Genomic DNA, 24280 nt, shown 5'->3' on the forward strand with positions numbered 1-24280 from the left:
AAAATCAAACATTGATTATTTAATGAATAAGATATTCTTGCAAACATATAATTCATTATTAACAACCCTCATTTATTGCGAACGTATTATTATTAATTTGCAATTACGTTGAAAAAATACCGTGCTTTTGTTTGATCCTTGATTTTTATTATCATTTACTATAAATTTGTTTAAATTTTGTCTTTCTATAGAAATTAATTTCCCACGCAAATTTATTTTTGAAATTTCATATTTACATATTTGTATTTATGTTCAAAGAGTTTTACATGAGATATAAATCGGTTTATGGTCTATAAATTCGGACTGTACATATTGCTATAAAAATTTGTTTTCATTTCTTGTTTACTACACAAAAAATCAAAATTCAGAAAGAAAGGAGAGAGAGAGAGAGAGAGAAAATACACCAATTCCGATTTTACTTCTACTTTCGAATTTTATTGCATTTTTTGCTGTAATCTAATGCTAGATAAAACACTTACTGTTAGTTTTGCTTGGTCTAAGAAAGAAGATAATAATAAAAATAGATAAATTTGTAACAATTACAATATAAAAACACTAGATAATCGATTTTACAATACTAAGAAATACTCGTGAAATCGTATTTATTTCAAATTAACAATGAGAGGAGGCGTGACCTTTCAAATCGATAACAAATAATTATCACAATCAAATAAAAGCCAAAGTATAAATGCATAATGTAATCAAATGCTTTTCCAAACAAATGTGAAACTTTTGTAATGTGTTTACGTTAATATATTTATACATATCTTTCGGAAAAAATTAATTATTATATACGTCAATTTTTACCTTTTGATGTCATTATATTCTTTTATTTATATATATATATTATATATATATATATATATATATATTTTTGTCTGAGATTATTGAAAATTGTTTGCGTAATTCGATACAAATGCTATATTTTAATAATAATTAATACTTATATTTTTTTCGTGTCTCGGCAAACTTACTTCTTACTTCCAGACGTGTAGTTTGCAGAAGTTTGCGAAGACACGAAAATATTTTTCTTCTCTTTTAATTGGCGAAAATAACGAACCTCGTTACCGCTACAGCCATCGATTGTTTATACACGCACCACGACGGAAAAAATCAAGTCGGTTGGTATGATTAATAATAGCAAGGCGGATTAATTGTCAGGACTTACTCTTTCCGCGATCAGCCAGGAGAAACTTCATAATTTTACAAGACACGTATACAAACGCGAAATTGATTAAGGTCACGATGATGACTTTAATAAAATTTTATGATAACTGGGAGAAAAATAGTTTCCTAAATATAATATTTATTTACGAGACTAGAGAATAAAAACGAGTATGACACTTTGCTTCAGATAGATTTATTAAATTTTTAATAGTCCCTTAATCTTTTCACGCAACCGAAAATGTGCAAATAAAAGATTATATAATAATTATATAATTAGAATTAATATTATTATTATTATTATTATTATTATTATTAATTATTATATAATTTCTTTTATTACTTTACAATCACAACGTTTCGACTATATTTTTAGTCTTTATCAAGTGATCAGCTATACAAAAACATACAGAAAAAGAGGTTCAGTAAACTACATAATTTTGCTATTGATATTTCACAATTAGATGAAATTCATACATACTTGTAAAAAAGAAAGAAAGAATTATTACAATCCAAAAATGTTTTAGGAGAATAGTGTCTAATAGACATCACGTCAAATATGTCAAACGGATCGAGAGAGACTAAGCGATCTTTATTATTTTGTCGTATATGCTATACTTAGATTATCAGTGTCCTTTTGTAAATTAATAGTGTTTTCGTTTTTCTTAATAAAAAACATTTCAGCAATCTCTCTTTTTGTACGTGTTTTTCTTTATGTAGGATTTTAGGCATAGACCAATCAATAGCAAAATAAAAAGCTATTGAAATATGTTTTGGTCGAGTGAAAGGTGTTTTAAAGTTATTTATTCTGACAGGCGAGACTCGAGGATTGACACTGTTAATTAATTATATTAAGTGTTTTTAAATAATTATTTATTGCGTAATATTTTATTATATTTTAGATTAATCGCTTTTATTTATATTTTTGGCGCTTATATTTATATTTTTGGCCACTATCTATCAAAGGGAGGAAGTGCGCGACTTTTGGCATCTAGTACACATGTAGGACATTTTATCTGGCGGACAATCCAGTTTCTTCCGCGTGTCCCGCTTTATTTTAAAAGCGCCAAACTTTTTCTGTTCTCTGCCATATGCACTCGATACACACATGACATTTTGTATATGCTTATATACATCTGTCGACAGGGGAATAGACAAGCGTGTGTGGGAGGTGGTACAACAGGGTTGACGAGTTCCGCTTCGCAACTTGCGTCCATTTTTACGTCCATGATTACGAGGACATTCTCAAAATCGATCGAGATAGTCACTTTTTTTAAACAGACATACCGAAAGATAACTCATCTTTCCTTTGATTAAAAAAGACAACTAATTGTGGTAAATTAAATTTAATTAGAATTTTTTAATTAGTTTTTTATCAGACATGTAAAAAGTGTGCTTTAAGATCTTATTGCTGAAGTATCGAGTGATGTCATAAAATCATATAATGAAAGATATTTCGTTTAGATCGCTTAAAAAAATTCTTTATATGCTCTCTTTATAGTTAGTTTGTTTGATAAACTTATTGATAACTCAGAAAATAAACAAATCCTTAAAAGGTTTTTTTCGTATATATTAGAACTCTATATTGGTGTATTAAAAACTTTTATTAAAATATTTTCCGTATACTATACTATATATACAATATCTGTTTTTTATTTATTATTCTTTATTTTTTAATTTTATGTTAGTAATTTTTTCACAACAATTTTTGTATATGTTAGTAATTAATTTTGTAATCAATCGGTCTTAAATAATCTTTGATTGTACTGCGTCATGTTAATTTTTATCATGGTTATCTTTGGTCGATCGGTTTAAATATGTATAAATAAATTAAATTTTAACGCTTTGTAATTTGGCTCGTACTTGCCTTTAATTGTTTTGAATTAGAAGAGCCTTATTACTTGTACTAATGTATCTCATATTTTATATAACAATTGATCGGAATAGAATTTTAATAGATTGGCGTGGCAGCTCGCAAAATAATTGATAATCGCAACATCTGTCCGATCCGGGGCTTGACATCTCGATTTTAGCGAATTAGATCCACTCTCGAGCTCGCGGAGGTGGCGTCGAAAAACCACTTTTCTCTGGTGGAAGTACGTACGATGAAGAGGGTGAACACTGGCATGAAATTCGCTGGTAAAGAGAGAAAGAGAGAGAACGGCGGATCAGGGTGGTGGCAGTGAGGGATCCGAGAAGGAAGGTGGAAGCGGTACCGCCATCCGATGTGGGGCGAAGAGGGCGTAGAGGGTGAGAGACGCAGAGACAGGGTGGCGCAGTGGTGCGTCGCTGGTGGAAAGCGGGAAAGCCTCCGAAGCGACCACCCACAGTTCACTGCGGCCTCGCGAGCCGTGTTAGCCACACACACGTCGGCCCACTGTTGTGCTCGCGTCGTTCAACCGCTCGCCTTCTGGTTCTCACTTGGACCCTCGAAGCCTGCTCGGAGTCATGTAAGCGGAGCGTTAAACCCGGGATATTCTCTCTCGGAGATATATATATTTATATATATATATCTCGCGAATATTCACAGAGACAGAGAGAGAGGATCCAACACGCGACGTAAGACACGTGGTGCGAGATGGGAAGCCTGCATCGTCGCGAAAAATTGTGGAGTAAACAGCGAAATCTTTCGCTCACGCCTAACGGAAGAACGAATCCGCAGTGACAAATGTCGAGTGGTAGATTAAGTAATGCGTATTATATCAAACCATTTTCGAGGGAGGACAATGATGACGGTCTAATTTCGATCCACCGTTCCTGGATTTCCTAATGTCAGCACGAGTCACTCAATTCAGGAAGTGTCTCGCGTTTAAGACTGACGTTCGAACTCTGATCTTCCGCTTCTGAACACTATCTTGCCGCGAACAAGAAGAAGAGATGCCATTAATAGATCAATGATAATGATGATGATGATGATGATGACTCGACTTCGATTTTCTACGTGTGCATAGATACTTTGCAAAGAAATGCTGAAGACATTTCTCTAATTAACGGATTGACGATGATTGATAGTGAAAACTAACTATAACAGTTTCCGAAGAGATATATTTGTTCGATAAGTCGGGGCTGATGCGCCAACTTCGCGATAATATCGTATACGTCCTGAAACTCTCCCGAGTGATATATTTCACGAAATTTAATAACAATTTCTATTAAAATTTCCAATAATCAGCATTCACGGCATCTGCGCATTAATTTCCAGCAAAATTTAATTTATTCAAGCTGGAAGAAGATTATCGTTTCGTGTTCGGCCGAAACATTTCTCTTGTTTTATCAGAACAGATATAAATCGCATCACGGCTTTCATCACCGATGATACTACATGTGCGCTTTTCTTGTTGCTCGTAATCAATGATCAGAGAGTTTCTAAATACCATTAATATATCTCGATTGCAATACATCTGGTTCAAAAAAAGAGACAAAAATTCAGACCCATATAGAACTGATATATTACGCTCTCCTTTGTGAATTAAGACGGATAACGGATGAGGACGACGTGGATTCTGTTTATATCGCGATATGCTAAGAACACGCGGACATTCGAGAAGGTAGAAGCCTGTCTTCGCTCTAATCTCGTCAACCACGTGTTTCGTGTGATATCTGTGATGGTGCGAGTACCGTGACGAGGTGTGACTTTGTGCGAAGTTTCGAAGGATGACAGTGCATTAAGTGTTTGTACAAAAGAGGTAGCTATTTCCTCCAATACGCGTCAATGGTTTTCGATTCATGTAGATTGCACGTTTTAAATTTAAAAAGCCCCCAAAGCCCTTCTTGCGCTCATTCAGGGGATACTGAAATTAATAAAAAATCCGTTTAATGCATTATAAATTAATTAAAAATGTGGCCTATTTTAGGCCTATTTCAAAGACATTATTGTTGTAATATTGATATTCGATAGACATATTTTGTAATTAATTAAAATGCGATACGTTGTCTATGCTGTATCACAATAATGGCAAATGTGCTGATATTTTCACGAGCAAGTTTAATATTTTTAATTTTCAATTTAAAGCAACAACGTGGATAATAATCGCACATGTAATTTCTTAATTTATCGCATTAATACGTTCGCTACCAATCTATTTGTGAAAATGAGATGGTCATAAATACAGATAAAATAATTACTTTTTTTTACGTAATTTCATAGACTTTAAATTAATAAAAAACAAATAAAAATTATTTTCCGATTATATTATTCATCAAGGTGACAAATTATCTTTTGTCATTATTTTCACATTTATTCATTTTTAATAAAAAATAATACAAATTTAATAAAGAGGCTCTTTGACGTAAAATCAGAATAATAAGAGAAAATTATTGTGTGTATAGACGCTCTTGCGCAATATTAATGTAACGCTATAATATTAATTTGAGATTGGTGTATATATATGATGTTATGGTACGCAAGCAATTTGCTAAGCAAATTACTAATGTTATAAATATATATATGATATTTGGTAGTGAAATAATTAATGCGATTTCATAATCTTATTCACAATCATAAACAATCATACATAAAGCTGGTGTAAATAATACGAATTAATAGTATTTATATAGTATATTATATATGCTAAAGTAAAGGCGATTAATTCGTCGGCTCAGTCACATATTTCCGCTAAGACTATTTGCAAACAACACTCTGTCTGCTCATTCAATATAATACAAGCTCAATGAAATTTACTTTGTGTCGCACAATGTCTTGCTTTCCCACGAACCGTTTATCGAAAAACAATAGGTTTCACTTTCTTAATAAACAGTGCGAGCAGAATGTGATCAAATAACTGAAGAAATAACTCGAATGTAAATATAACCGAGGAGCTAATTAGAGTAATTAAAGAAACGCAACTGAGAGAGTATAAAAATATCAGAAGAGGAATAAATGTAATGTAATAATATAACACAAGATATATAGAAAGAAGAAATAATAACGAATCGAAGAATGTCGAACGTATAATAACGGAAGATGTCTTTATCTCCTGGAACCTCGATTAATCAACGTGAAAGACATTGTGACATTATTTATGTGTATGAGTGGAACATTGAAACATGAAACTAAAATACTATAAATTGATTTTCTTTCGTGGAAAAGACGCGCTGGAAGTAACTAGATCGGAAAATGTGAATCAACTGAGAGAATCTTCAGGTAAGACATTGGCTTATAAAGCTCAAATATAGATGAAACACGAGTGTTTTTTGTCTTCCATGTGCGATAAGTGTGTGTGTGTGTGTGTGTATTTTATTTCTGATAACTTTAATTAATCTATATTATTATTGCTATCTATTAATGTCTATATGGAATCAATGTTATGTTAATTCGATAAGTGCACTGAATATAATGGATTCATGAATGAAAATATTATAATTAATATTCAGCATAATCGCATAATATGCAGAGCACGAGAATTTTTAAAAAGATAGAGTGACGCGAGATGGATCTATATTTAACAATGAAAAAGAAAAACACTTTATGAATATTCTTCAAAGAATCTACACTATAAATATCATGTAAAGGTATATATATCAAAAAATTTGCATCTTTTTAGAGAAATAAATGAGATTTCACAAACTTTAATCACAAACCTAGGGTAGCAATAAGAATTTGAAAGTTTTTCTCCCTGACAAATATATATATATCAAAAAATTTACAAAATTTAAACTTTTACAAATTTGTAAAAAATATGATTAATCATTTTATTATTGAACTTTAATTTAATATTATAATTTAATTATTATAATAAGTTAAAAATATTTAGTAAAATTTTATGTGGTTTAATAAAATTCAATGAGAATTCATGTGATTACGCGCAGTCTTTTAATGAATTAATAAAAGATACTTTAGACACAATTTAAAATTCACCGTAAATTTTAGGACAATTTTATTTATAACTGTATTGTAATTTAATTTATAATTATGTCGTTAATATTACACATTGCACACACACATATATGTGCAATTTGAAGTGCGTCGTTGCAGTGAATCGATTCTTCAAATATTTCCTGTATTACACGATATATCGAATTATAAATAGAATTTGTCTGAAATTTTTTATCATAAATTATGATTTATTTAAAATAGCTTTTTAGCTTCGTGTATATATGTATATGTATATATGTATGTGTGTGTGCGCGCGTGCAAGATGTTGGACGCAATATTTCATCGTTCTACAACATTACAAAAGCTTCATTTAAATCTCCTTCGCAGCCCGTAATGCTAATATTGGAATCGATTTTCAAATGTCGGTAATTGAAATTATTTTTCACGATTATATCGAACATTACGTGAATGCAGCGTTTGAATAAATATGGAAACGTAACAAATCGAATTATTTCGCGAATCGGCGAAATTTTCTGCCGATTAAAACAATCGCGTCGCGTCGCGTTCGTTTTATATGTGCCGATCGATTTTCGATGTGGCTGACACATAAATGTTGAGAGTTGCCTCCATCTTGAAACACATTATTGCTCATATATCTATTTTCATGGTTATGTTTTAGTTGCCGAGAATATAAACAGCTTCCATTATTCATAACGCGCGGTAAAACTCACCTTTTCAATTTAAAAATCCCATCTTTCATACGTGATCTATAATATAATAACTCAAGGCTACTAAATTCAACACCAGACTTTCATCTTTAACTTTTTATATCGATTTAATAATTTATAAATATTAATAAGTATAATTATATAGATAAAGAAATAATTTTTAAGATTATGTAAAAATAATAATGAAAAATAATATAATTTTGATTAAAGAATATTTTCCTTAAAGTCTAATTATACACATTAATTATCAATTTAACACGAACAAATTATAAATAGAATTCTAAAAAAAAATTACAGTTTGTCTAAGTTTTAATTACAGATTCTCATACATATTTGGTTATAGTTTCCTCCATAATTAATAAAGATGCTATAATGCCATAAAAATAGATTTTAATGCAAAAAATATATATAATACGAACAAATTAATAGAAGATAACATCCTAAAAAATGGTCAAAAAATAATGTTTAAAAACTATATCGTGTATTTTTGGAAGAAATCATTTCGCCTTTAAAATTTTCATAAGGTTACAGTGTCACGCGGTTATCAAAGGCATCGCAATACCTTTCTACAATCGGGTTATACGTAACATATACATATAATGTAGGCTTGAATGCTCGTATGCTTGTGGTAAATGGCGACTAAATGTAATAATAGAAGCGATCTTTTCTCTAAGAACATATTTTAGCGTTGTAAAGCTTCCCGTCTTATAGAAAAAAACGAAATAGGATTATAATAGTCGATGTCAATGACCTTGACAGATTTTATTACAAACAAGAATTGCAAATATGCAAATTTTATTTACTTGAATATTATTAATATACATATAATTATATTAATATATATGTATATAATTATATACTACATGTATATTTAAAATTAATATAAAATTATATTATTTTTCAATATAAGATTTTTTTATGAAATTAATTCACATTTAAAAATACCAATATATAGATTTAATTATTTTATTAGTTAAACATATATGTAATAAAATATTTAAAATTCTAGTAAATAAAAGTTTCGCTGAAATTTCACGACCTGTTTGTGCATATATTTTCTTTATTTGAAGTTTTATTTACACATATATATTTTATATTCATTTATTTACACGTTGTTAGAAAAATATAATTTTACAAGTGTTCGATAATTTTCCAACAGGAATGTCACGAACCCATTTAACACAGTTTTGACTTTCTAACAAGTTCTTGCTTTAAAAATACGTAAACTTTTCAAGTTTCATCGTGCATTATTCACTTCCACGATTTCTTATTACGAGAGTTTAGTCGCGTTCTACACGGGGATTCGGTCGTAAATTTCCATATTCGCGAATCCTATTACCGTCATTTGAATAAAGTTGCGTACCGCGATTGGCCGTTTTTCATTTACGAACTAAAACTCGTCTAGGTTCGAATTCAAATATCCGCAACATTTGCATGCCTGATTCGCCTCCTAGACTTTTCAGCTATTTTTGTCTCACGTATATAGCAGATAATTTTATATTCAAATGGCGAATAAAAGCGAATAAAATATTGTACGTGTATATTTATATAATATAAATTTATAAAAATATATAATATATATAGACAATGATGAAAAATATAATATAAATCTGATAAATATACTTGCCACATTCGCCTTAAAATCAACGACGCAGTATCGAAGATGACGCGAGAATGTATAAGCTCCTCGACGCAAGAATCCGGATTATTATGCCGAATCGCGTCGCGAAGGCGGAAATCGTGATTCGCGAACAACGCCTTGAATTCCACACTCGTATCTCGCAAACGGAAACACGCAGAAATGACGGAAAACGGGGGTGGCCATGTTTTGTACTCTTGTCACTGGAATATATCCACGCGTTTGTAACTCGATGAAACGATAAGTCGATTTTACGACATCCAATACATAAAGTAAGACTAATTATAAAATTCAGTTGTATATATACAATTGGAAATAAAAAACAATATATCTATATACATACATTGTAATTCTCGTACATAATATTTGCATAGTTAACGTATTTGCGTGTGACACGTACGCTTAATCAAATATTTTTCTCTCTAAAGTTCTTCTCTCTTATTTTCGATTCTACTTCAATTTTTTATTCACCTATATGTTGATTTAACTTGATGCCGCGCGCCACTCTCTTCCAATTTGTTCGATATTCGTTCTGAAATTGACACCGCAGCTCGCGTCGAGGGTGGTTCCCATTCTTCGTGCTTGCTTTTCGATGCAAAAGTCCGGAATATTACATCGCGTCGCGTGGCGAAAACAAAATCGTTGTTGTTCGTATCGCGCGTTCGGATTTCACTGCACAAACGCGGAAAATGACAGCGATGATGATGAGCGCCCGACGCGACGGTGCTTTATAGTTGCGCTCCAGTAGAACATCCACGCGTTTGATCCGACGCGACGCGAGAAATCAGGTAAGCCGATTTCACGACGTCGACGAACGCTCACTTTATCTTCGCGTTTCACATTTCAATTGCCTTCTTCGCATTTCATCTTCGAAGCTATCAATTCTTAATCAATTCTTCCCTCGTTTATTATTTTTATCTTTTGAATTCTTTTTTTTTTAGATATCTCAAAATATGCGACATGACGTAAAGTATCTTTATCTCCATTTCTAAAAATATTGAAATGTATATAATGCTTGCAGAGTGTTAAAATATATATTAATTAATCATTGTTATATTATGAATATTAATTAATCTTATTGATTAATTTTTTGAATTATATTTCAAATAATATTAAAAGATTAAAAGATTAAAATATATGGTTACAACGTAAGATTAAAAATTATATAAACCAACAGATTATTAATAGAAAAATTATTAATAAAAAATAACAGATTATTAATAAAGAATATAAAAAAAAAAATGATATTTAAAATTATAAATAACCAATATTAATTAATACTATTCTAAAAAATATATGACAGAGAGAAAGATCGAAAAAAAGGAAAATTGTTTTATTATAAAATTATTAATGATCAGGATTAATTACAAAAAATATAGTTAAGCATATAAATTGCATTCAAACGGCCGTGATTTGCGTAATTATTCCACGCTAACAATTATGTTACACGTTTCGTGTTCCGGGAAATTATTAGTCGAGTTAATAACAAAAAAGAGCGATTTTTCTCGCGTGAGAAAAAATTATTCGCGCGCCAACTTCTCCATCGTTGCAGAATTTTCATCATGTCACGATGAAGCGAATGTATATAATAAACTTCATAATATAGTTTCTCTTTTTTCACAGTTTTTTTAATGAATTTTCAAGATAGTTCTAAAATTCCGACAATGACATTTCTCACATTTCACAGATATAATTAGTCTAACAATATACATATATCGCAAATAAAAATTTTATATATTTTATATACTAGACTAATCTCTCACACCTGCAGAAGCAAAGCTCTCTTCAATTCCATCTTTCGCATTTTTATTCAAGTAATATCAAAGATCTCAAAATAATTTTTTAGAGATATTTTTTTTCTTTTTTTTCAAAGCATGCAAAATATATTAACTGGATATTTAATACATTAATAGGAAAATACATGTAAGATTCTTTTTAAATTATCATTTAAATCAAGTTTTATTTTTATTTCTTTTTTATTTAAAAAAGTTTCTCTGAAAAATCAAATTTCAAAAATCAAATTAAAATAAATTTTTAACTGAAAGATTAATTTAAAAAGTTAATTAAAAATGTATATTATTAAAAAATTTAAATATAGAAAAATTGTTACTTATTAGATTAACTGAAAAATATATAATTGATATGTTCAAAAAAATAAAAGATTCATCACTAATTGCATTGATGTTTTTATTATACATATAAATCAATAAATTATTTAGAAAATCTTTAGATAAAAATTAGCTATATGAATCTAGGACATGCATTCTGTATTCAGCAAATCTATAAATATCGAACAAAACATTTTACATTACAGTCGCAAAAAATTGCATCCGATTTTAATTCATTTTGTACCAAAATAGAAAAGCCGATAGAAATGAAGCGAGCTTTTTATAATAAAAACGTAAATTTCTTAAGAATGCGAAGAGAAACGTCAATGATATATTATTCCATCGTTTTCCAGTTTCTATCATTCAGCCTGATTCATTTTACATGATAGAAGATTTTCTTGCGTTTAATCGACCGGACATTCGTTTTAAATGTGTACGAATACTCGAATGTATGTGTGAGTGTATATGTGGATGTTTTCTTATACATATATCGTCTGAATATATGTATATATATAAAATAGCACAGAGATGCATATAAGTATAGAATTATAAATTAATAAGACAGTGGACTAAAATGGACGGATCTTTTATATTTATGAAATTATATTTTGGAAACAAATAGATCTAATTTATTTTAAGAATTTGTTGACCTGAGAAGAATATAAATACATATAACATAGAATCATAATACAGAATAACGTATAAAGCATAAATGGGTCAGTCTTATTGTTAGAGTTAATATCAATTTTTTTATTAGAATATAATGATAACAAATAATGAAGATTGTAATTATTTATAAGAATCAAAAATAATAAAATTATAATAAAAAATTATAACATTATATCTCTTAAATTTAAATAACAGTTAATAAATCAAGATAAATAAGTTTTTATAATTAATAATATTATTAATAATATTATTAATAAAAATATAATCATAAGACATTGTGTTAATAAAACTTTTATTACAATGTTGACACTAAGATGATAACACATTTTTATACTGCATGTATTTAAATACGAACAGTATTTGAATGAAAAATCTAGAAAAATAAATGATTTTTTACGAATCACGGAAAATGAGAAAAAGTAAATGTATCAGTTTGATTAAATATTAAACACTAGAGAATTGTATGAATTTTCTGTGTGACATGTTTTTAATAGTATCTCTATTTACATACGTTTATTAAACATTAAGTTCTTTTCATATTTATATATATTTTACAGTATCCATTTATTATCCATTATTGTTATTTATATCTTGTTACTGTTAATGTCATTTATACCTTGTCCAAACTAAAATTCATATTGTTAATATTATTTATATGTCGCTCATGATAATTGAATCTTCATGTGGTGTAATCTCGACGTGTGTGTAAATGGGGAGTGTGGGGGAAATGTCATAATAATTAAATTCTAAATCGCGAGTTTGAAATAAAGTTTTAGCTGCTCTACGAACATAGTATGTTTGACCGCATGTTAATTTGCATTTATTATTTTCATTTTGTCTGATATACATATTGCTTTATGTACAACATATTACTTTAGCATTAGATTGTATTGTTGTGATTTGTTATTCTCGCGCGTTTCTCGCAAACCCCATGTAAATCCAATTTTGCAGAACATACAAGCGTATTCCTGTGGTAAATCAACGGCCTTTTAACGCGGATTATATACTCATACATGCTGGAATACATTTAAATACATTGACTGTGGATAATTAGTTACGAATATTTACAATAAAGAAATTCAGCCCGTGATCAATTCAGAGCGATTAATATTTAAAACTTCTCATATCAAACATAACTTTCAAATTTAAACTTTCAAATATTAAAATTGGACCTTTAGAAATTTCACGACTTTTTTTTTATTCGATGTATTTTGTAAAATTACTTATATGTAAATGCAAATGTATAATATTATTAATTTTTATTTTTTCAAATAATAAAGTTAATACAATTAAAATATTAAATTAAATACAATTAAAATATTACAATACATTAATATTTAAGAAATATTTAGAACAATTAATTAATTATTATTAATATTAATAAATTTATGTTATTATATGTAAATAAATAGATAAATATGTATTTTTTATAATAAAATATTTGAATTGATCGATTTTATAACCAAATCTTTAACAAATTAATAATTCTCCGGAATTATTAAATATTTTAAATTTTCTAAATATAAATTTCTTTTTAATTTATTATATATTATATAACTATTCTTACGTATAATAAAATTTCAATAACATTATATTATATATATTGTTTTTAAATTCACGAAACAAAATTGTAGCAAGAAAATTTCCTAAAACTAAAATAATAATTAAGTAATAATTTAGAACACTTTTACGTCAAGAAATATAATGGTTAAAAACTGGCTGATTTACTATGTTACGTTTAAATGGTTGCTTATTGTGAATTGTACGGTAATATTAGTAATAGCGTACTTGAAATATTTACCGATGGTATATTTCACTCACTTCATTTTAGGACGCATTACATATGATATTTTACAGACTATGATGTTAATCAACCTCGCTGGTGCGCATCGCACTGGAGAAGTTTTATTATATTTTAGTACGAAGATAACGAATTTCCACGAGAATATACATTTACAAGAATATACAATAGAATGCACAATAGCAGATCGACATTGTAATCAAATAACATACAAATATACATATACATTTATATTTATAATATATTTAATTTACATTTCATATATTTAAAATATTTTATAAAACGATATCCAAAATATGTACTATTTTCCACAATAATATTTAAATCCAATAATTTTAATTTATTTTCTTATATAATACATGAGATAAACGAACACTTAATTTCAAAACAATAAATAGTATTTATTTAATATGAATTAAATTTAATAATAATCTTTTAATATAAATGTAAAAAATTCGTATTTATCCTACGGTTGTTTTGCCGTTGCTCGTTTCCTTCATTTTTTATCTCATTCGTTTTGTATTGTGCTTTCATGATGTTCACACGTAAAAACGGTTAATTATAATCATATGCAAACGCTAACAAAATACGACTATAATTACACGTCACTCCCGATATTAATCGCGCGTGATATTAACGCGCACTTTATTATATTACGACAGAAAACAAAACTCTATCTTCCGTTCGCCACTCGAAAACGTTAAAAATTCACAAACCATTTACCGCGACAATACAGCGCGATGAGTCGATTTAATGGCTAATTAAATCGCAATTGATTGTCAGAAAGTGTACACATAATTAAAATTCAATATTGCAATCGTTGCACATTTTTAACGCGCACAAATCCTATATGAACTTTACGTAGGTATTATTAATAAGCTGTCAAATATGTATCATGCCATTTAATTACTTGGATCAAATAATCATCATCTGATCACAATATTCTTACGTATTACGAGAGTTAATTAATTAAGAGACGAATAATAATAGAAAATAATCCAGATACATGAAGTGATTTGCGCAGCTGCCTGCTCACTCGATTATAGGATCAGATTATAGTATCACATGTACAATAACAACGCGCTGTACAAACAACGTGCTGTATAAAAACAAGCGTCAAATACCATAATAAAATAATAGTCATCTTTATACTATAAAATATATTTATTAACCATATAAAATAAATGCGATATATTGAGTGCTCCTTAAATATCATTTTATTAATATTATATAGAAATTGATGTATCAACGATATACCTCTTCGTTATTTTAACTTTTCGATTCTGCGATTCGTGTAAATTCGCGGGTTCTTTTCAATCGGAAAATAATTAACAAATTAATTCAAACTCGACGAGAAACTGAAAGCGCAACATAAAATATATTTACATACAGGTCCGAATATACTGAAGAAATAATTAGCATTCGTGAGAGAATCTCTCGATGAAACAATAATTTCTCTGTCCATCGATCTTTTTAAATAATTATACATCGCGAAAGATATTGGTTTGATAAATGACCATTATCCTCCGATACACTTATTTCGCGTGCGAATTAATTAATCGTGCGGAATTGAAAATTTCTAATTGTTCGGTATCGTATCTTTGGATTAGCGATTCATCAAGCTATACATTTAATTAACTTCTGCGATAAACCGACACGTATAAGAGTATCGCGGCGATGACTATTTGATCAAGTAATTATGTAAATGGCATGATATATTGACTGTCTATTAATAATACGTATGTATATATGCTTCGTGGAATTTCTATGTATGGAAAATTTATCATACTGTGCTTTTGCAATGTTAAATAATTTTTAATTCCTCCCGATATTTATTATTTATATAGCGATTACATCTCGAGAGATATACAGGGTGCCCGGTAACTAACGGACCAACGATTACAAGTGGATTCTTTGGTCAATTTGGGAACAATTTTTCCCCAGCAAAAATGTCGAAAAAGGTCATCATTTTTTACAACTTTCCAATATTTGTCATTATGTATCTTTATAACTAAGCCTTTAATTAAAATTTTATTATAGTAAACTCTACCTGAAATTAACTGAAGACTGTAATTATGTTAGACTTTTAACTCCAAAACGTTTAGTTTTCAAAAAACCCATTTTTTTCAATCGCTTATAACTCGAAAATTATTGACTTCTCAACATTTTTGCTGAGGAAGAATCGTCTCCAAATTGGCCAGAGAATCCGCCCTTAATCATTGGTCCGTTAGTTACCGGACACCCTGTATTACGACGACATACGGATCATCTCGCACCATTACCTTCTCGCTAAAATCTTCCCCCGAATGACAACAAGTTATGTGTTTACAGCATGTATACATATATGTATACGAACCATATGTAAACGAAAAACGAGCATCAAACTTTGGGGCGTATAAAATACTGTGTATGTACCTATATATACTAAATGTGTCAATATGCTTTTTTCAACAATGAAATTATTTTCTTGAAACTCTCAGATTTCTACATTTAATTTTTAATTTTAAATTTTATCAATTTTTCATTAGCAAACTTTAATAAAGTACATTGAATTATTGCGAAAACGAGAGAAAAGATATCAATAATAAAAAAATTAATTATTTTAATATCTCAGGCTATAAAACAATTTTTAATTAGTTAACTTTCATAAAGTTTTATTATCAAACATAAAATAAACGAAAAAGCTTTAATCATAATTATTTTCTTTAATAAAAAATTATAATTAAAGTCTTAGTTTTACAAGCACTTTAATTAATTCTTAATTAATAAATTTAGAAAAAGTTAATATTAATTTTGTGTATAATATAAAAATAGGAAAATTTTTGTTAATAGTGTAGTTATTAAAATTTATTATTTTTTACTAGTTTAATATATTTCCATTATTAATTAAATAAATTAAAATTGTATTTTAAATGACAAATAAAAAATAAATTAAAAAATCTAGATGTATTATCTAGGTGTAGCGGATATACAAAGTAATAAACTTTTAAAATTTACACATGAAAAATACAATATATAGAAATTTTTTATTCTTATACTTGTTAAAAAGTTTGAGTTGTGCAGTATCGTATTATTAATGTGCATATGTTAATCTAAAAAATTAAAAAATAACGACAATATTTCTCGACGTAGATTCATAAATACTTTTTGATACAGAAAATACTTTTTGTACATATAGATATATAAACATAATTTAATGTAATTTTATATTATGCATTATTTACTAATTTATGCACCTTTGTGTATATTTTGTTTGCAGATTACCATTGTGCGAGGAGACTACAAAATCTGCGAAAAATGCATCATTCGAAAATACCGTTTTGTCGTCAGCCTAAAACAAAGTCAAAGAGCAACTGCGTAAAACTATAATTAAAATTACGAGAACAGAAGAAAGGCAAAGAAAGACTATTTAATCGCAGTTGCGACTATCTACGTAAACGGACAATCATTAGAATAGCTCAAGAAGATCCAAATATACGAAGTACTTTGTAAAAAAAAAAAAAAGAAAGTCGAGTAACCAAGTACTCTACTATTCAAGTATCAATCTAAATAACTGAACGGAGCTCACATACGCACATTTCTCGAAAAATGCGTTCCTATTTAATTTCCCGAGAACGGACTCTACCGACAGGCGGCTCACAAAGCATTCCCAGTAAATCGTTTTGGATGCCGCGAGCGAAAAATCTCGAGATTTACGACATCGCGCAGGCGAAATCGTAATCCGGCATTTGTAAATGGATCGGTTACACGCCGTCCATCGCTTCAAGGAAGAAACGCAAAACGACGACGAAGAAGAAGCCCTCGAGAGAGAAGACAAAAAATAACCGCAGCTCATCAAAATGGGATTGAACGAGACATTGGAGGGAAAGCTGGACAACGGCACGGATCTGCAGAGCGAGCTCCTTTTCGACACCGGGCAGCGCAACACCAGCAAAAACTATCACGACGTCGAGTACGTCCTCCTGCTAACCTTCAAAGGCTTCATTATGGGCTTCATCATTCTCTCTGCGCTTTTGGGTAATCTACTGGTCATTGTCTCGGTTATGAGACACCGAAAGCTCCGGGTAATTACCAATTACTTCGTGGTATCGTTGGCCTTGGCGGACATGCTGGTCGCCCTGTTCGCCATGACGTTCAACGCTTCGGTCGAGCTTTCCGGACGTTGGTTATTCGGATACTTCATGTGCGACGTGTGGAACTCACTGGATGTCTTCTTCAGCACCGTCAGCATCCTCCACCTCTGCTGCATCAGTGTCGACAGATATTACGCGATCGTTCAACCGCTCGACTATCCGTTAATCATGACGAACGTGAGGCTGGGAACCATGTTGAGCGTCGTGTGGTGTTCCCCGACTGTTATGAGCTTCCTACCGATCTTCGCGGGATGGTACGCCACGAAGGAACACTTGGAGTACAGGCGGGCCTACCCGGACGTTTGTGTGTTCGAGGTCAACAAGTTCTACGCCGTCATTAGTTCCGGCGTCAGTTTCTGGGTGCCGGGGATAATCATGATCGCGATGTACTACAGAATTTATATAGAGGCCGATCGGCAGGAGCGCATGATGTATCGGTAAGTGGCTTTTTTTTGCAACGTTTTGGCTTAGCAGCTAAACATTTCTGTTTTTGACAGATATGTCCCAAATGGTCCACAGAATTTTTTGTCTTAATTTAGTGTAATGTGGATATTTTGAATGGAGACACAAATACTGTGTTGGTATACTTTAACGCAAAATAAATGCAAAACTTTAAATATAATAATTTAAAATACAATTTGTGTAAAATTAATATAGTTTTAATGTAAAAATTAACTTAAAATATGTCAATTTTAGATTTTATTATCCCCAATTGTATTATAAAATGAAAAATCAACATTTTTTCCTGTAAAGTTTTAGCAGATAAATCTTGTCACTAATTAAACAGAATATGCTTATTGCGTAAAATTAAAAATAGATGTAAAATTAAAAATAGAAAACTATGAGTGCATTTTAATGTTTGTGATATATTCGCGAGATGGATGAGATCATAAATATTTCCCATAAACTGACACTGAAGGATGTAGTACCATTCAGTGGTTTTACTCCTATCATTTTTGTATGCTTGAAACATTTCTTATAAAATAAGATTTAACATATCATTAATGATAAAAACATTATAATTTTATTCATATTTCAAAAATTATAATTTTATCACATTAATTTAATCTACAATATATATAAACAGAATGTTTTTATTCTATATTTCATGATTCTCTACCAAAGATAAAGAATGCGAGACATAAATGACGAATTTCTCGGTCGATCATTATTTAGAAGATTTAATACCTAGTAAATTGTATGAACTTTTAACATCTTTCGAGACCTCGCTGAAATTTTTATACTTCTTTTATTTTAAATCTATATCAACTTTTAAAATAGCGTTACTTTCTATTTTATACATCATATAAATCATCAGAGGCGTCCGCAGGATTTTTTCTAGGGGGAGCATGATTAACATTTTATTTGTTTCTCATTTTTTGTTTTTTTTTAATTTTTTTAATTTTATTTTTTTAAATTAAATATGCAAATAAATTTCAGTGTTTAATCAAGAGGGGAGCAAATCCTTAAATTTTTTAATTACTTTTCTCTGCGCCCATAATATAAATATCGTTTGACAAACAATACGTAGATTTAAGATACAGCACAGTTTGTCATTTAATTTAATTACAATTTAATTTTTGTTCAAATAGTTCTCTTTGGAGAACAAATAACGTAATGTGTAAAATCCGAGTAAGATAGCGATACTGTTATTGTATTGTTACAATAGTCCGACGATACGTGGTCGTTAAATCTCGAAAAGGCACTTTCTTCTGTGAAAGGAAAGGTAAGAGAAAGAAACGAGTACTCGCCATTAGTTTCTTCCCGAAAGATGCTCCCGAAAGCTTCGTGCCGTTCTTGAATGTCCAATTAGGGTAAAAGGCGCGAAAGAAGGTACAGACGAGTGGCCGACCGACAACAAATGTACTTCTCGAGAGGAAGGAAGCACTCCGAAATAATACCTCGCCATTCTTCCCCTGTATTGTGCAGCTTGCGCGCCATTACAAGCTTTCGGATCCTCTTTTATTTTTCGTTCGACGAAAAAATTTTAATTAAAAATAATATTCTAATAACAGTGTCTTTTCTACAATGTGATTATTGTATTATCGGGCCTCGTGTAACTTCGTTTCCAATTTTATCATGCGATATGATCTTTACGTTGCAGCGAATAATTCGATTTTAATTTAAAAAGCGCGCGCGAGAGAGAGAGGGAACCGTGATTTTTCTTACAGATAAAAATAACACCTTTCAGTTTTATTTTTGTTCGGAACGATGTTATCTTCTTTTTCGCGATCGATCGATGAAGCTGTCGAGTCGCGACCTTGTGTCGCGCGGTTTTCAGTATTTTCATAAATTACATATCCGCGGAAGGTCGCGTGTCGCGCTCTTTATGCAACGCGGTGCCCGTCGCATTTCGCGCACACACGTCATTCCGCCGCACTTTGAATGCACCCAGACACTCCGACGTCCGTTTATGAACGGCAACGGGAAAATGCGGACGCAAAATGCGGAATGGAAATTTCGCGTCGCTCTCGTATTCGCCGTGTTGACTATCAAAAGACCCGCCGGAGAGCTTTGACAAGTATATATAAAAATATTTGACAGAGTCAATATATATATATATATATGTATAATAAAAAACCTTTAATATTTCATTTGAGTCTCACTAAATTCCAAGAAAAGTTTGACAAATTTTTAATACGCGCTATATACGCTGATGATGCGAAAGGTCAAATTTAATTCCGCATAGATATATATGTATATGTACATCACGAAAATTTTATTTTTATAGTTTTTACGATAGAGAAGAGTAGGAAATGGACAGATGTAGGTTCGCATACATCCGCTTATGAGCGAACAACCAGAAAATGCAAACAGAATAAAATAGAAATTTCATGTCGTGCTCTCGAATTTTTCATGTTCGCAAACCGAAGTAACGAATGAAGTTCCGACGTAGCCAGCCGCGATTTGCGCAACGATATTTCACCTTAAATAAGAAAAATTTTGTTAAAAAAAAATTATTAGACGTCGATTTCACATTATGCATGTTTGAATGATAAAAAAACTTGTCGATTAATTCGATGAAATATCACTTTGATTTAAATTTAATCAAACTTTAATATTAATAAAGAGGGAAATGTTATGCGACGATGAAAATATTGCGATATCTTGTATTTAATTTTATGCTGCGTGTCAAATTAATTCCAACACGCAGTGATGTGTTTGGATGAATTTAAAATTAGCTGGATAATAATGAGATAAAAGAAATATGTAAATTCATCTTCCATAAGATAAAGATGATTTTATTTTAAATATATCTAGGTAAAAGATTATGGCGATTCATCTAGATAACTTCCAGATAATATTTTTAGATTATTTTTAACATCGCTTATGTAGTTATAGAACAAATTAAATTATAAAACGGATATAAAAATATACCCATACTTCTTTAATAAATTTTTATCGCTCAAGTTTTACTAATTGAGTATTTTTATGGCTCTAAATCAAATTATCTGAACATTGTTCTAGATAATTTAGTGAAGATAACACTTTTTTCATCTAATTGTAAGATGCAGATATAGATAATATTATTTTTATTATTTATATAAGGACGCTAAATAATTTTGTTTAGCTTTAGAACAGCAAACACTCAAAAAAAAAAAAAAAAAAGAAACACGCAAAGTGACTCCGACGCTTTCAATCCTATGAGTTGCACAATCTTCGAGAACTGCATTGTGTCTTGTCTATTGACGATTTCAATTTGCACGACTTTTGAATTCGATGCCAAAACTGATAGTGCTCAACGTCGCGTTGAAAAACGAGCACCAATTTTGTGTTCCGATTTTGCGGGAGTTGCGTTGTAAATTTGACAAAATCGATCGTGACGACTGACGAACCGAAAAGTTACATTTGGTTTACGAATGCATGCAACACGTTACAAGCAGTTTAGAAATATGATGCACGATGTGTGTATTTTCCAAATATCAAATATTTCATCCGATATACTTATAATGATACAAATATTCTACACAATGCTTCGTTTTAATGTTATAAATTTTAAGGAACGGTAATATAACATCTTTATAATATGTATATTTTGAGATATAAAATTTACGTAAAAAATCTTTATATGATCACAGCATTAAATTAAAATAAATTGTTTCTTGGAATGCAAAAAAAGAGACTTATTATATTGATTTTAAATATTACGAAAGGAAGAAGAGCATCTCTACAGAAAAATATTATAAAATACATATACAAAAACCTCTACATTTATATGAGTCCAAATAAAATTTAAAAAATGCAAAAACACGTTTTTTGCGATTCACTAGTCTATGCATGCGTACTTCGATTTGGCTCGAACAATTCCACTCTAGCACGTTTAATAGGTTACTGATTGATCGATTCCTAGTTCCGTTCCCATTTCTAAATTCGCAGGAAAACTCTGATTACGAGACGTAAAGCTTTAACGAGCAACCTAACTGCATCTTAAGAATAATTTCGCGTTCCAGTTTACGCTGAAGAGGCTCTTCTTTGTTGAAGAGTGCTTCCACTCTCTTGCGATTGAACTCGTCCCGTCTCTGTGCAATCCTCCGATTGTCATTGGCTTTTACGCGATGTCGTGTATATACGGCATCCAATTATTCGTACAATTAAACTTGAAAGACCGCATCTCTCTCGACGGCAGTATGCTTCACCAAGTAATTAATGTCGGAAATCAGATGCATGGGAAATACGATGACAAGACGAAATTGTGTAGCTTCTGATCGCAGAGAGATACATGGTGCTTTTAATCTTTCGTTACACATTATGAGATATTAGTTCCATTTTTTTTTCTATCCCTATAAAATATAATTAAAATTATTTTCTTCACTTTAGAACGCTGCAGGATTATTTTTCATTTTGATCTAATTCGGAATTGTTTACTTTAATTAATTTGAATATTAATTTTCTAGAATTCGTGACTCAGAATTTAGTTTTTTTAGGAAATTATTTTCAATTAATCAATTTAGTTGAACATTTTTTAAAATTTATTACAGTTATAAAATTACCTTTTTTAAATAATAATTATGATACTTTTTTGGAATAAAAAATAATTTTTGTTCTTATTTTCCTTTCTTTCCTTATTTTTTTTAAATAAATTATTATTTATTCACTATATTTATCAGCGATAAGTCGAAAATATTAAAAAATTCAATATTTTCTCTCGATAAAAAATTGATTCTAAATTCGAAAAGTATTCTACTACAAAAGATAAGTAGTTTCAAAATGCATCATACAAATATTGTATGGATTCTGAATAACATAAAATATCGAAATATATCGAAAATATATAAAAGCATCTGAGAGACTTAAATTCTCTCTTTCATAGATCTTTCAAATATTTGTAGATTTTGTAGTTCTTTATAAAATGTCACAATAGTAAACTAAATACGAATATTATATTTGGTCTGGTTTGTAAAGAGTATCTTTAAAATTGTCATCAAACATTCTGATAAAGCTATGCGATTTCCGGATACGTAGTAAACATAGAATATGTGTTATAGCATGCGTGAACATGCTCAGAAAGGCAATTTAAATGCATGAAGGTGATTGAAGTAGGCAGTTATGCAAGCTAGGCCTTTTACAATGAGGTAAAGCACGAGAAAAATAAAAAATTTATCACATACATAATTTATAATACGAAGCTCACAATTTCCATAGAGTTCCATTTTTAAAAAACCAAAATTAAATAAACACATTTTTTATTAAATAATCAAATAAAAAGAATAAAAATAAATATTTAAGTAATAAAATCGATACAAACGAAAGACTAACAAAAATATAATGTAACAAATAATACAAGATATAAATAATAAATATAAAAATATAGTTACGAGAGAGAATATTGATAAATAATAGTAAAAAAAAAATACATACGTATGTGTAAAAATTTGATGTATAAATAAAATAATGCTATACAGCCTTGTATTGTATAGTAATGTATAGAGTCAAGAGCTGTACCAAGTAAATGGCATTTATGTATCTATGTACTGAATTGCTGAAGGTTGGTGGATTTTGCGCCAATCCCAAGATCAGAATTCGGATCAAGATACTCTTGACAGAGTTTCCCGATGCAGTCCTTCTGCGTCGTATCAATGACGCTCCTATTCACCCTCCATCTTACTTCCTCGATACCCTTAGGAGACCTTTGACGCGCAAGACAGCACATCGATATTCCAACCATCGATACTCTCCCCCCGTGAAACTTGCAAATTTTTTATTCATGCAATCCCCGTAACAT

General features: G+C 30.0%; 1 protein-coding gene across 4 annotated transcripts in view; it reads left to right on the forward strand.

Moving 5' to 3' along the window:
* The first annotated feature begins 3481 nt into the window (after positions 1–3481).
* Positions 3482–24280, forward strand: part of LOC114936253 (octopamine receptor beta-1R) — a 66443-nt gene continuing 45644 nt past the window's right edge. The window contains exons 1-3 of one of the 4 annotated variants that reach the window (XM_085485863.1): positions 3482–4850; positions 5741–6307; positions 17184–18494. In XM_085485863.1, coding sequence (XP_085341989.1) covers positions 17764–18494 — 731 coding nt within the window. In that variant the 5' untranslated portion in view covers positions 3482–4850; positions 5741–6307; positions 17184–17763. Of the gene's footprint in view, positions 6308–17183; positions 18495–24280 lie in introns of all 4 variants that reach the window. The other 3 variants (XM_085485865.1, XM_085485864.1, XM_085485866.1) reach the window with 3 other exon arrangements.

This window comes from Nylanderia fulva, unplaced genomic scaffold (genome assembly GCF_048542155.1).
Source record: "Nylanderia fulva isolate GAGA-0341 unplaced genomic scaffold, ASM4854215v1 Scaffold4, whole genome shotgun sequence".
NCBI lineage: Eukaryota > Metazoa > Arthropoda > Insecta > Hymenoptera > Formicidae > Nylanderia > Nylanderia fulva.